The 15,610-nt window shown below is 41.8% G+C and overlaps 1 protein-coding gene across 1 annotated transcript in view; it reads left to right on the top strand.

Moving 5' to 3' along the window:
- Window positions 1-15,610, top strand: part of col25a1 (collagen type XXV alpha 1 chain) — a 143,627-nt gene that overhangs the window by 84,339 nt on the left and 43,678 nt on the right. Inside the window, exons 5-6 of the mRNA XM_087172126.1 lie at window positions 9,152-9,178; window positions 11,357-11,383. Coding sequence (XP_087028252.1) covers window positions 9,152-9,178; window positions 11,357-11,383 — 54 coding nt within the window. The remainder of the gene's footprint in view (window positions 1-9,151; window positions 9,179-11,356; window positions 11,384-15,610) is intronic.

Raw genomic sequence — 15,610 nt, 5'->3', positions numbered from 1 at the left:
TTCTAAAGTTAAAAAAAAAAGAAAAAAAAAAAATCCTGTGCCAGTTTCCTTAAAAAACAGAGGCAGTAGTAAGTGATCTTATGTGGTTTCTCATTTGGTATGCCCACCCGGGGGATGGCAAGGGATACGTCGCTATGAATATTCAACAGCTCCCCCTATAACTCTGGGAATACTGCGTAAATTGTACATAGCCCTCGGATCCAAACAAACCGACCGCTGCTGAAGTCATTACAGAACCTCTGCGACTTAATCGTTACCCAGCCGCTGATGAACAGACAGGGACCTGTGGTTGCAGAGACAGGGAGAGGATAGGCCTCCTCAATCAAAACTCATCAGGAAAAGATCTTCATCGGTGGTTCACAATTGGCGTTTAAACATGGAAAAGTGATTTGCTTTGTTTTGATTTCCCCCATCTTTTCCACAGCTTCAGTTCTTGTGTCCGTTTTCGCATTGGGATCACAGGGTCAGTCGTCAAGTGGTGATTGTTTGGATAGCGCTTCTCGTTCTCCAGACAGATCGGAAAAAATATGAATGGGGACATGATACAGATATGCACCGAGGTGATATTTAACTCTTACACCATTTACAAGAAGAGTAGTTCGACTCCTCTTTCCACTGACACCATATAAATATTTATTTTTACTGTAGGCTCCATAAAGGTCAGTTAAGTCTGTGAAATGACAGCTGGTGATCATGTGATCAGGTCTTTGCTTCTCATTTTTTATCTACTTTTCTCATCTTTCCGCGGCTCTCCAAGGGTGGTCTGTGTCAAAACATCAAGGCTGTGTGTGCACACCATTTAGCACTAATCAAGCATAAAACACCATCCCTGAGGCTGCACTCGAGTACCCACTAACACCACCCGCCGGCTGTACTTTTTTTCTTTTTTTTTAGCACACACTGTATGCCTTCCTAAATTAAAATTATACAGAAAGACAAAGAAACGAGCATGCTTTGAAATCTGGTCAGAAGCAAAAGGGGGAAATATTTCAAAATGATACAATCTTGGAAATATCAAACCCACTTCAATCACTAAGCATGCCTCTGCACCACACTGGAGTCTCAAGGCAAGCCGGCCACTGTGCAGCACGAACCCTCGCAAGCCCGAGTTCAGTTATGTTAGCAATAAGGTAAATATAGCTGGTTATGTCTGTATCTGTATTTGACGAGTAGTTTCCACCTCCCATTTTCTTCATCGGCTGAGATTCCAGCGACGCAGGTTGAGGATGATCTGTCATAACATATGAATTATGCAGCTGCGATACAGGGATTAGAGGCAGTGTGGGGGTGAAGCAGAGGAGCCTAGCCGCCCTCTACCCTTCATCCTTCATCTGCAATGCACCGCAGCTCCACACCTGTTAATAAAACATATTCCAGCTGAACTTTGATCACTCTTGCCCCGCCGGAGGAGGAGAAGGTGCCAGTTTATCTAAAGTGAGACTCTAGTTGAAAGAGGCCCCCCGCATGCTCTGATAATGTGTTAATTTACACCTGTTTCTCGGTTGCATGTTGTGAGATTAAAACAGAAAATGCCCATTAACAGTTCCAGATCAGCACAGAGGACATCGGCGTGTACATGCATTCTCTGGCACTGAAGAGGCTGCAAGTGGATCTATCTGACATGACAGCGATTATTTGGGCTCATAAGGGCAGCAGTGCCTGAAGAGGCCTACTGGCACTAGATGTGACAACATTAAGAGTTTGACCTTTTAGATGTCAGTGCCCAGCTCACGCTGTGCCCATCAGCGGCGCTTGTCTGTCAGCACATGACGAGGGGCAGCGCTCGGGCCAAGCGTGAGGTTTACACACAGTGATTTGAGGCAGTCCGTAGTGCACCGTGGTTGGCTGAGAAGGCTGAATCCTCGCAGGGAAAACTGACTGTCACTACCTTAGAGTGATAGGAGAATTAACACCGTATAAATGTAAGTTGAAGAGAAAAGTCGACATCTTTTTGATTGAGAGGAATTTTCCCTCAACTCATAACATCAAATGATGAGAAATGTAGAGCGGCCAGTATGTGGTTCTGATTGAATCAACAGAAGAAATACTTTTCCAGCTGGAACACTGTCCCTTATTCAACATTTCATATCCACGACAAGAATTTTGTGGGTCAGAAATTTGCTTACGTATTGCGCAGAAAAAAATGTCAGCTTCACTGTTTGGCTTTTTATGCCTACAATTTGGTTAAAGCCATTTAAACGTCTCCCCTCCTCAGGCATGACGAGACCTTCCCTGAACTGAGATTGTGAATAAAGAATCTCCTCCGTTCGTCTGGCCACTGCACTTGGACGACACACACACACACACACACACACACACACACACACACACACACACACACACCTATAACCAATCACACCACCAGTTTCACTTTCCTCCGTTCACAGCATCCCTGCTCCCACAAGAACATTAAACACATAACAACAAGCAGACACACACTCACAAACACATACATACACATTAAAGTCATTTTCTGCCGGCTAATTGTGATACACTGTGGATATGGGAACCAGATGCCATTCCCAAGTCAGTTTTCCAGTGTGGTTTTCCTATCCCTGCCTAACCTCTGCATACAGATTCCCCCGACGAGCACCAGCCACTTGTGGTCATCCGTTCCTGCCCATTCTGCTCTGGTTACTCACATCCCTGTCCTCCATTAGTTTCCCGCCATGAAAAAAAAGTTCCCCCGGGGCCCATGGTAATATGATTGAGGGTTCCCATGCAGAACTAACAGATGGAGGTGTACATATAGATATGTTTTTACTGGATGTCTTTTACTCAGTTCCAGGGTTGTGCATGTTTGAAACTGAGTAGAATTCACTTCCAATGACGCCTGCAGGCGGGTTTTAGCGGCAAATGGAGAAATGTGTATCTTGCAGTCATTTCCGCTCTTTTCATTGGTGCATTTTCTTTATATTTTTGTATCAAGATGATATTTCAGTTTACTTACTCTATGACAAACATAGCAAGAGAATGGATGCTACATTATTTTCCCTGCATTGTGCAAAGAGAATCGCTCCTGAAAACTCATTGCTGGTAGATTGTAATCTTTGAGGAAAGAGTTCAGCAGTTTGGGAAACACATTCATTTGCTTTCTTGCTGAGTTAGGTACGGAGGTCAGTGCTACTCTGTAGGGTAAATATGAAAATACAGCCACAAACTGGTTAGCTTAGCTTAGCATTAAGACTGGAAGCAAGCAGATTAAACAAACAAAACATAACATGTTTATTCATTAGCTTTAGTGGTGTTGATAGTCGCCTGCAGACAGAGCCAGGCTAGCTAGTATCCCCCTGTCTCCAGTCTTTATGATAAGCTAAACTAACCAGCTGCTGGTGGTAGCCTCATATTTACTGTAAACATTCATCTAACCCAGAGGGAAAGAAAGCAAATAAACGTATTTCCCAAATGTCAAACTATTCTGGTGTCAGTCAGGTCAAACTGATTCGAAGCTGTTGCGAGATCTAAATCTCCTTTGTATTCTGATGCATGGCAACATGATGCATCACTTTACAGCGCGAAGTGCGTAAGTCAGGGTTTAGGCCTTTCAAACCCCTTTACTTTGGCCGACTTCCCACATTTGTGGTGAGCAACACTCCTCACCTGCCCCCCTGTTCACTTACTCATTCCTTGTCAACACTTGGAGCCTGGAGGATTGCTTTGCTTAACTTCCTGTGTACACACATGTTTATTAATATTGTGTAGCTGTGTGAGAAAACCGTATGCTCATAAAGATGAGGTTGTAAAAGCGGTAGTTGTTGGCCTGTTGCTCTGAGATGCCAGTGCTCCAGGGTGAAGTGATTGGATCCATGTGGCCAGTTCGGGGCTACAGCAACTGCTGCCAGCCCAGTTGGCCCAGGTTCTCCAGCGAGGATGTGAGCTCTGTTTGATGGATTGATTTTCTGGACCTCCGCAGGTTTAACAGGTCGCTGCGATGAAAACGAATACAGCCGGGCCCAGACAGAGTTTACATGCAGATCCCACGTTCCTGCCTTTTTGCATCTCGTTGGATTAAGTGGATAGCTTCACGAGATCGTACCAGCAGCTCACAGCTAAAGCCACAAGAATTACTTTGCTCATGTCAACCACAGCTAGAGCAATGGATGTGAGCCAGCCTCTCTCCTCGCGCTGCACAGTCAGGCACGGCACTGTCTCGCTTTCATCCATCATGTTTCCAGAAAATTATAGGAGAGTAGGAATGTGAAAAATGGCTATTCAATGTCCTGACTTCTTAGTGAGACGATCTGAAATTAGGCTGACAGAAGCGAGGTACTTTTCAGCTGGTGAGTTGGTGTGAGAGTGAGGAGTCAAACCATTTCTCTTGGTTGATTACAGGCCTACAAAAACAGGACTTTATCCTAGGAATAACAATGGAAATACTGAATTTGTGTATTTAAATCAATCAGTCACTAGATCAGTTGTCTTTATTCGAGATCAGGCACATATTTATGAAAATAAAATATTTTAAATATTACAAACATCACAGATCCCATCATAACTTATCACAGATACATAAACATTACATATAGAGACCATAAATAAAACAATGCAAATAAAATCCCACTAAGGGCTTGATATGAGCAGCAGCTTAAGTTGAGTTCTGTCCATATTACATATGACATCAGAGACATAAGGATGGAAACCAAGTTGCCAAATAAATAATTTAGAGATCAGTAAATCTGTGAGAAAGCGGCATATGGTCACAATATGTCGCAACACTTTTAATCATCATTGCAGGAGCCGCATATGAAATGTCCCACAGTGCCCGGATCAGTTTATTGAGCATCATTTACTCTTTCCTTATAATATGAAGTTATTAAGCCAAACTTTCAGGGGTTTCCTCTTTTCTTTTTTTTTTCATACCAACAGCTCATTCAGGCCATTACAGGAGACAGTGGTCACGGTTTGGCTTGGAATGAGAAGCTACGCATGTATCTGGATAGGAAAAAAACTAAATAGCTGCATCTTGATCCAGTGGTCCACCAACTCCACAATATCATGCACACAGGAAGTTCTGTTACAAATCAATTCATGATGGAAGTTTGACATAAGTTTGCCCAGCGTTAAGCAGCAGAAGATGTGAGGCTTACCATCAACCTGATGTGTGTCATTTTCAATAAGTGGATATGGGGCTTATGCTTTGGGGCGGCTGCAATTTGTTCATCTTAACACATCGGGAGAACATATTTGATATTTTGTAAGTCACCCACACTGGGACTAATTTTTAAAGATGTTTTTCTGGGAAAAACAACAGTGAAATACTTTGAGATACACATGGAAAAAGCAACAATATTCTTAGTTTCTATACAAATCTATTCAAGATATTGTTTGACATTTGACAAGTATGAATCTACTACCTGCTATAGTCAGTTAGCTTAGCTTAGCACAAGAACACAGAGGAAACAGCTAGCTTACCTCTGTCCACAGGTAACAAACCAGACTTCACCAGCACCTCTAAAGCTCAGTATTTAGCATGTAATATCTTAATATAACTCTTTAATTTTTACAAAAACTTCTTGGAGTCCCTCCTGGTTGCCTGGCAACCTTATGGCGATGACAAGACTCTATTCTCACGCTACCTGGATGCTGCCGGTAGCTTCATATCTTGGCATGCTTTTCAGAACATACATGCACGTGGCCACTCGAGAATCCAGTGTGATTTGAATATAAAGGTGCTGATGATACTATAGAGGGTTAATCATGTTCAACAAACCAACTCACTAATGCACCGTGAGCAGCCTGATGAGCCATGAAGCACCTGCTGCAGGGCTGCTTTTGAAAGAGAGCCAGAGCAGAAGCTGTAAAAAGATGTGAAAAGCATACACAGGTGCTGATGAGAAACCTTCCTCGAGGCAGACTGAAACCACAAAGCTGCGGAGACGGCTTGACAAATAGATACCCGCTGCAGTTCTGCTGTAGTACAGTTTGCTCCTTTTGAAATAGTCTTTGCAGGTGAGCTGTTTAATAGTCTCTATAAAAGACCCTCACTGTACGCACTTAAACCTTTTGGAAAAGCTCCAGTGGATGCCGTCTGTCCGAGTGATGTGCAAATGATGGGCCGTATAATGAGCAGGTGCAGGCTATGAAGTGAAATCATTGCCACATGCTTTACAACCAGCTAGAAGAGGAGGAAAATGAGCAAGATCTGAGCAAGATATGATTAGGTGTGTCAAAAGCAGCATTCCACTTAGTGTGAAGTACAAATCGGTAAATGCTGCTGAGTGAATTATAATTAGCAAGTCTTTAATTTATTGATACAGTTTAACATCTGTGATAGGAAAACATTTGTTGTATATCAAGCATAGATATCAGATATAGTGATTCCCAGCCAGCAGTACTTATACCACAGGGGGTAGATCTGCAGTTGCTTCGCTCTACATATTTAGATTATGGAGAAGCTGAAATAATTTGAAAAAAAAAAAAAAATTTGAATTTGAATGAAAAAATATATCCACATACTGAGGCACTTGAGAGTGCATGAAAATTAGTTAGCGAACATGCAGAGAAGGTTAAACAGCTAAAAGCTAATTGATGAAAAGGTTGAAAAAAGATGGCGGCGATGAGGAAAGGGTGCTTGAGTTTATTTGACAGGGAATCACCGATTTAGTTCATCATTAATTTAGGATATCTACTGTAGAAATGTATCATCAGTTTCAGCTTGTTTGTTTCGCTCCTTATTTATATTTATACATTAGAAATAAAGCCTGATAGTATTGGATGAAAAAGGTGTAGGCTGAAGCTATAGCTCATTACGCCGACCCTGTTTATACAATGTTACATGAATCGGCAACCCTCTCACTACCAGCCAGTGTTAAGTCAGTATCTAACACCTGTGACCTTTTCTCATTTCTTCCCTCATAAACAAAATACAGACATGCTTTTTTGCCCTATTATGGAAGTTTAGCGGGGATTTGATCAGGTTTCACTAAGTTGCTGCTCTTATCTTGAAACAATCTGAATTTATTGAAATGCTAAATCCTATAAAACTGATTTTTTCATTTCTTTCCACAAACGTATGGTGCCCAGTCATTTAGCCCAGCAATTGTGCGTGCCAACTACATGTATTTTACAGTGCCAGACATAATACATTACGCGGGCTTGTGCAAAAAGCTGCATTGGGTATATTTATGTATTTCCTTGTTGCAGCCATTCATATGTTTGCAGTAACAGCTTGTCAATAACCTCCTATTGTCCAAAGGCAATTTTCCTTCACAACAAAAAAAAAAAAAGTAGCCTGGACTGATTTAGCTGCCCTCCATTTTCAGGAACACATTGGAAACTTATTTTGCCGCTCTGGAATGCCTCTGCGTCATTATAAAAGTAAAAGTCACGTTTGAGTCCAATATGTTGCCTCTGTTATTCCCCCCCAGGGAACCGCAATCTCAAACATTGTTTTCATAATGGCGCATTTTGTGTTTACAAGTGTGTTGTGGCTCTTTGTATGGCCAGTCAAGTAAGCAGCGGGACCACCTCCTTGGATGTGTGTGTGTGTGTGTGTGTGTGTGTGTGTGTGTGTGTGTGTGTATTAAAGCAGCATTTCCCCTCAGCTTTTTTTTTTTTGCGGCTGTTGAAGCGAAAACATTTGCCTCCTATTTGAATCAATAGCGCGATGCACCACGCGTGCTCGTGCTTGCGCGGCTATACATAAACAAAAAGATACAGATGGTTAACTATGCATCAAAAATAATGTCCAAAGACACTGAGCAGGCAGAAACCTGGCTACAGCTCACTTCCCCCAGAGCAGTGTGGTAGATATTGGCTGAGGAAAAGTGCTGGACTACCTCTGAAGCATTTCACTTTCAGACTGTGCTATTATGTGCCAGTGCAGTGGAAGCCTGTCTGTGTCTGCAAGCCTGCTATTCTGGGTCACTGGCCCACTAACTCAGAGGAACAGCATCCAAACATTGGTCTTACCCTAATGTCATCAATCTATGGATTAGTGTCAGTGTTCTTTTTCTCTGTGTCTGATATCTCTGGAAACAAACCAGTGTGATCCTGGACAAGTAGCCGCTGCACAGCTGTTACTACAGTTGTGTTGGTGACAGCTGAACAACTTGTTCTTTTTACCTGAGCACATACCTGACATTTTGATTGGCAGCTAGAAAAGCAGTGACGAAGTTAGATGAAGACATGCACGGTTTTCCAAATCTTTGAAGTGACTAGAAAGGATTCAGATCTGGTCTCAAATACAAACTTTCTCTATGACCAAAAAAACAAGTAGTCTCTAATAAATGTGTTCGACAGATAGTTTTTCATGAGAAATACAGATTAGCATTGGCACAACAGTCTCTCTCAGTTTCTCCAGGGACTCGTGAACATTGTTGCGAAGCGGGTGGTCAGTTAGTCACTCTGCTGACACCGATCTAATACTGATTTTTCCAAAGATAGCTTTTTCCAAAAGTCCGACCTCAGAAGAAGAAACAGAGCCCAACATACTGAACTTCATCCTTCCACATCAATGTTAAAAATACAGTTTTTAGAACACAAGCTCATTAGGGCCGAGGCGTATAGATGCACATCTCCTCGTCAAATCCTCTACTCCAACCTTGATCTGTTACTGAGCCCACCCAGGAGCCCCTGCCTGCTGATTGACAGACATTGGATGCAAAGCTGCCTTACAAAAACGGCTGCGTTTAAAAGAAAAAGAAGTGTTCCTTTCGATCGGGGCACTTCTTTTTTTTTTTTTTTACAATGTGCTTTCCAATGCTTGGTTGGAGATTTCTGGATTCGATCCTCTAAGTAAACATGGACTTGATTTGGGCCTGTTTTTGGTTTTAATTGTATGTTTATATAAGCCCTGCTGTCTACAATGCATAAGGTACGAGTTCCCAGTCTGTGACAGGTCATTTTAATCAAACGATGAAAGTGATGTCAAAAAGTACACAATGATGGTTTCATCAAAACTCAATTTGTTAATCTTTTGATTTCAGCAGTTCCCTCAAAGTTCATGATGTTCGCGTCTTGTTTAGCCGCTCTGTTTGTTTCTTTGCTAACAATGATTGGTCACCCTGGTTTTTCACAGTTGGAGGATTGTATCTAAGCAAAGTGTGCCATGGCACCAGAACGATTACAGCTAACTGACATGAACCATTGTTTGACATTTTCTTGTTATTTTTGTGTAAAGTTTGAAACATCTTTTTTTCTCTCTTTGCAGGGTCCTCCAGGTCTGAAGGGTGAAAAGGTGAATACATTTTATATTTTGGTTGATATGACATTTGGATGACATTTTAGGAAATGTTCTTCCTTGCCTTTATGTAGAGAGAGTTAGTTAAAAGATTGATACCACTCACACTGTGCGTGCGTGTGCATGTGTGTGTGCTAAGCTAGAGCCAGTCTTTGTGCTAGCTTAGCTTAGCACAAAGGTAGGTTCCTGATTCCAGTCTTTTAGCAAAGCTAACTAGCCTCATATTCACTGTACAGACATGTATACAGACTGTACAGCAGTGTCAATCTTCTCATCTAACTCTTGGCATAAAGGTGAATGTTCTCATTTCCCAAAATGTTAAATAATTTCTTTTAAGAATCATGTGAAATTCAGTCTTTAAAATCTCACCCCTCAGACATTTTCACAGGTCAAGATAATAAAAGTCTTAGTTTTTGCTTTCCTCACACTTAATTTGTCCATAAAGAGTTTCATCTTGCAAGTCCTGCTGTAATTCACATTCAAGTCATCCTGACCCCAAGTCTCAGAGTCTGAATATTTAAATTCTCCTGTCGTTCACAAATCCACAGCACAGAACATTAATGACCGAAAGCCAGAGCCCAAGTTGAAGCCCTTAAATGCCTCGCTGAGCATTCCTCCATAAAACAGCAGTGGAGCATGCAAAATAACCACACTGTCTCTTTATAAGTCTGCAGGATTCGGGGACAAATGTGTGACCGTGGCTTTGCTGTGAAAGACTAAAAACCTGACATCCCTTTAATTCACACCAAAGTTGATAAAGTCCCTGAATTCAGGTATAATGGAAACAAGTGGCTGTTCAATTTTAAAGTGCTTACTTCTAAAACGCTACTGGGGAAGATCAAGGCCTGTTACAACATAGCAATGAATAAATTTAAGTGTTTATTCACATTTTGTGTGAGGTTAGCAACAACTTGCGCAATAACACATTATTCACATTATTCAGATATAAAAAATGAGAAATAAGATGAAATGGCGTGAGAGTGCAAACCAGAGCTACACTTAAACACAGAGAAACTGATGATCTCGGTTGTCATCCGTGACAAGCTGCACTCTATGGTAACTGATGATTTCTAGTAATGTGGGGTGTGGAATGACATCGCTGGCAAACGTCGTGAATCAACAGTGTGATTTTTTTTTTTCTTTTTTTTTCTTTTCTCAGTTAGTGTCCTTTAAAGCTGAAAATAGAAGTCATAAGTATGACTTACAAAACCAGATAAAAATGAATGTCGAGGGTCCGTTATGACCCAGTCTTCCTGATTAGATGCATGTTCATGCCTCTCATGTGAACCACTTCATCTGCAGTTTAATGAAATGAAAAACAACTGTGTTCATTCCTTCCCACCCAAGATGACTAAAGCGCGCATCAGCGTGGCCGTTCGCAACTGTTTTCCCGTTAAATCCGGTTCTGAGCGACTGCCCAATGAAAAATTACAAAAATTCCGAGAGCTGTTTTATTTGAAATTGCTCAGGCATTACATTGACGTTTGTTTGAGCAAAATTCCCATCCATGTGTGATAAGTTGTTCGGCTCGTTTTACTGCTGTGGCTAAATTGTAACTCAGCCAACAGGAGAGCGGAGCGCATCAAATCAGATGGTTTAAGGATGTTCAGTTATCCGATTCTAGACAGATTAAGGTCCAGCATTCGGTCTTCCTTCACTTATTTCAAACAAAAGTCTACTTCTGGTTTGGTTTCACTCTAATGTGATAAACCCACAGTCTTCACCATGCAGGTTCAGTCAAAACCAAAACGTTTTTTCTTCTTCAGGAACATGCTCCATCCGCAGAGATCTACCCCGAGAAAAGGCAGAAAGCCAAAGATCTCTGGGGCATAAAATCTGGCCTGGCAATGCAGTTCGCCCACACTCAGCCCCCCTCACCGAAACCCACCAAACCTCACACCGCCGCTCTCTCTCTCTTTCTTTCATACTCAATTCATGTCAGTCCCTGTTATCATAAGTGATTTTACTGTCAACCACAATGAATAGCTGAGGGTTCCTGTATTATTTTTCTTTATCAATGTGTTCTGAATTATGCCTCAGTGATTTCGGTGTGAGCCTCTGCTTATTATTGGCACCGTACTCGTGTCTGTCTGTCTGCCTGTCTGTGTGTGTGTGTGTGTGTGTGTGTGTTTGACCCTTGCATTTCAAGACATTCTTTTTTCTTGCCCTCTGCAGGGGGATCAAGGCGACCAGGGACCACGGGTATGCGGTTTACTCCAATTTCTTGTGATTAGCTGACGAATGTGACTGTGTGTGTCTCCCCCAGCAGAATTGTGGGCAAAAGGTTTGAGATGCATGAAATTCTTGGGATAGTGTTCTTCCCATCTAGCCAAATACAATAAGCATTTCAGCACTGCTTATTTCTACAACAAGAGTGGGCAGGCAAACGTGCAAGATACCTTGGAAGGCGCTGTGGTCTGCTTTTTGATATATGCAAAAACCTTTTTTTTTTTTTTTTTTTTTTTTTTTTTTTTTTTTTTTTTTTTTTACCTTTTTGTCTTCAAATTGAACAGCTTTTGCACACCAGCACAAGAAATCTGCTCAATCTCAACTATAATCAAAAGCCAACAAGCTCTGTCTGTATAATTACTGGTGATTCACTTCACTCCTCGACGTGACATGGCGTATTCAGAGCTTTAATCATTTCCAGCTCCGTAGTTTGACATTTCTATCAAAGTGCAGCTTCTAAATGATGATAATGTGAGTGCTTTTTCGTGCTCGACAGACTCTGAAATTAATTACTCTATCTCCACCGAACAGCCAGCGCAGCCCTCATTTTTCTCCAAAAATGTTTAAAAAATGAACTTTCTTTTCGAAAAAAAACAGAATCTGCCCGCAAAGGTTTGTTTAAACTAGATTGCATTAACCGGGGTCACATGTGCGCAGGCATACACAGACTTTTCACTTCCTCTGTGTCTGCTGTCGTCACCAAGAGTAGATCGTACGGAGTCAAAGTCGCTTTGAATGCCTGTAATTGATTTCCATGAGGGCAGAGAGCATGCAGAGGTTGGAGCACAAGGACAAGAGCACACAACAACACAGAGGTCCGTCTTGTCACCAGAATGCCAGCCATCTCCCAAGTGGATCTGATCCCAATTCAGTACTGGCGCCCACCCAGACGTTTTGCAGTTTGCCGATTAACTTTGTCAGCTCTCCTCTGGGCCATTTCTGCGCGTCAAAGCATCGCGTTTCTTATGATTTGGAAGTCAATACAAACGACCTTCCCTGTGAAATTTGATTAGTGGTCTAAGAGTGATACGTCTAATGTTACAAATGCGCCCTCCTCGAATGACAGCCAAGTTCACAGGGATCGCAGATCTCCGAGTGTTTTCACACTTTCAGAAGATCTGCAAACACATTTCCAGTTTTGTGATAACCTTAGTTAATTTTTAATGACATAAAAAGTATTGGATAATCGTTGTACTTGCAAGAGCTGATCTGCTGCAAACAGACAGAAAGGAAATATCTTTGGTCTCTTGTTGAATTGAATGAAAGTAAACCTCTCCCCTTTTGGATAGAATTTCTTGGGTTTTGTCCGTAATTTGTACCCTTTTAACCTCGGAAATGGAGTCATCTGTCTCTATCAGTTAAATGATTTATACTTTGGAAACAGCAGTGTGGCTGACAGAGTTGTAACAGGGACCAGCCAGGTCCTATTTGTCTTGCAGAGTAAATAAATAAACTGTCCACTTCAAGTTAGCGTTTCATTAATTTCCAATTACAGCAAAATTGTCCGCTAATCGGTACAAATTAACACACAGTCACAGTTACATATCAAGGACTGCAGAGGCATAAAAGCATTGTAGGTCACCACCAAATCATATTACCTCCCCGGAATGGCATATTGACTTTGCACATTAGATTAGCAGGTAAATGTAGTGGAACAGTATTAGGAAGATTTCCTTAATAAACGAAGGCATAACAGGACAAGTTCTGCCTGACCTTGACTCTATCTCTCTGGCTGGAAATGAAGCTCATTTCATGCCCAGTACTGGCTGTGTGTAGAGAGTTGATTAAACCCATATGGAGGGACATGTAAACAACAGAGCATGTGAAGAATATGTCCTCTCCACAGCGCAGTCTGCCAGATTACATCAAATCTAAACAGATTTAAATTTAGAATTGTTTCAAGGACCGACTATTTGTGTTTGCATGTATGTTTTCAAGGGGTCAAGTCAGAACCTCTGTGGCCAAAGATGTGTTTGGGTGTAAGAATCGCCACATGGCTGGCAGAATTTCCTCACAGACGCCACACATCCTCTGCCTGTTCCCCACATGTCAGGGTCAAGCATTTGTCGACCCCGAGGGTCAGTGGCCACATCCAAACGTCAAAGGTTAACCAAGCAACAAATAATAAATTGACCGGTTTTGACAAACAAATGTGTGGCCACCTTTCGAGCTCCACTGGTGGGATATAATTAACACAAGTTTACTGGCTTTGTGTATCACCAAGAAAGGTGTGTGTGGTCCTTTTGAGCAATGGCATTGGCTCCAGCTGTCAAGCAAAGGTTGGTGAATTCCTGGGTCAGTTACAGGAAAAATTCCAGAGATTTCACAAAAAAAAAAAAAAAAAAATTCTGCCCTTGTTTGTCCAGTGCTTTATTTCTCACATCTTGGGATTTGACCAATTTGCCCAATGTCCTTCCAAAATAAAGAGTGTGGTTATGCAATTTCCAGCATTTGACTTTTCAGTTGTGAACAAAGAAGTGTTTTACAGTGTGCTGTTTGCACATGAAATCAGAAGCTTTAAATGAATTTCGCTTGAGATACATTTGATGTATCTGACTGATGCCAAATCTGAGGCTTCAAAAGACATCTGTATGCAGGGTTGGAAATCCACTCCACATATAGATATTCAGAAAATGCCACAGCCTGTAGTTGCTGGGGGTGCTTTGTGTGTTTGGTGTGGTCAGGGAGATGTTGGTTCTGGCCAGCGTCCTATAACAGCTGTTGCTGATTGTCTTCATATCTTGCTTTTTGTTTACTACAGTTGCAGGCATCTCGCTGCAGGCAAATACGTAGCCATAGAGCTCATCACCAAATAATCAACATCCGTTTTGGAGGAGAAAAGCAAAACACATCAATCTGTGAATGGTTAGGCTTCTCTGTCAACCGCCATTATCGTTATCATTCTCACACATAGACATCAGCGCAGAGGCAATGCAGGGTGAGCATTAACCCACACCTAGTCCAGCTTTTCTCCTCTTTCTCTCATCTCCGGCAGAGACAGATCAAACCACTGGTTTTTGGTCAGATAACCATTCAATTTTTTTCCCCCCACATTTCAAACACACATTGGTCAGCAAGCTTGTCAACATGCTGTCGACCTGGCCGCAGCTTCTCTGCAGTCTCCTCCCAGCATATGTATCAGTATCAGATTGTAAAAGCAAGCATGCAGCAACCCAGTGAGCAGTGTGCCAGCCTGCAGATGCACCACACCACATTTTCATGCCAGGACTCTTTGTGTTGTCCGCTCCCCTCAGACCACAATCCAGTACTTGGTTTTCCTTTTCTGCCCTCAACATGGTTGAGGTTGTAAATAACTTGAGAAATATTTGCGCTTCAATCCCAGTTAAGCACAGAATGGCTATTGTCTGCAGTGTAAAAGTATCCATTGCACTGTTCTGCAGCAGGGCTGAATTCAATCAGCCTGCCTTGAAATCCATGTTCTTAATGAGCCATGCTTTTTGAATTATCTGTGGAAAACCAGAGGGATGGCACCAAATCCATGTTTGGATAGGCCAGATTTTATCTTAAGCTTCAATATAGAGGGAGATTGATCTCGTACAGGGCATGTTTATGTCAGTGTGCCAGTCTTTTGAGAGAAACTTTCATCAGCTCATTCAGGTTGGTTATTTACAATGGAGCGAAACCTGCAGCAGATAAACAAGAAAATATGCCATCACAATCAATTTTTGCTGGTTCTTCTTCTAAGTCCCGCCCCCTTTATTTACTGTTACTGACATAGTTTACAACAATACGGCCTCAAGATTAACCTCCTGAAAGTTTGTTTAGTTGACGAAATAGTCCTATTCCCAGCCAGCAACTGTTGCTTTTGCCATCTGCAAAGTCCGCTTTTCCTGACCCCATATTAGCTCATGCTAGCTAGCTAGTTAAGCAAACAGTATGACTCATTTTAAAACGGGGGTCTTGTAAATGAGGTCTTATGCACTTGACGGATGATACATAGATGATATTGTGGTAAAAGCTGCATGTCCCAGGCAAAAAGTCAATATTGTCACCAGCTGACGATCTGTGTGGAAGACATAAAATAATGGTATTGTTATTTATTGCAGTTTAGAGCTTGTTTTTCTAAGTATTCCTGGTATGATACAGCAAAACGTAAGGTCAGGCTGTTACTCCATTCTTAGCTTAAGTACTTGTTCATATTTTCCGACCATATGCTTTTAATTTTAACGTTACAGGGGA

This window comes from Seriola lalandi, unplaced genomic scaffold (assembly GCF_002814215.2).
Source record: "Seriola lalandi dorsalis isolate HSWRI2012SDOR001 ecotype SW California unplaced genomic scaffold, Sedor1 jcf7180002052086, whole genome shotgun sequence".
Classification (NCBI taxonomy): domain Eukaryota; kingdom Metazoa; phylum Chordata; class Actinopteri; order Carangiformes; family Carangidae; genus Seriola; species Seriola lalandi.
Note: the sequence above shows the minus strand (reverse complement) of the source record. Positions and strands in the feature narration are given on the sequence as shown.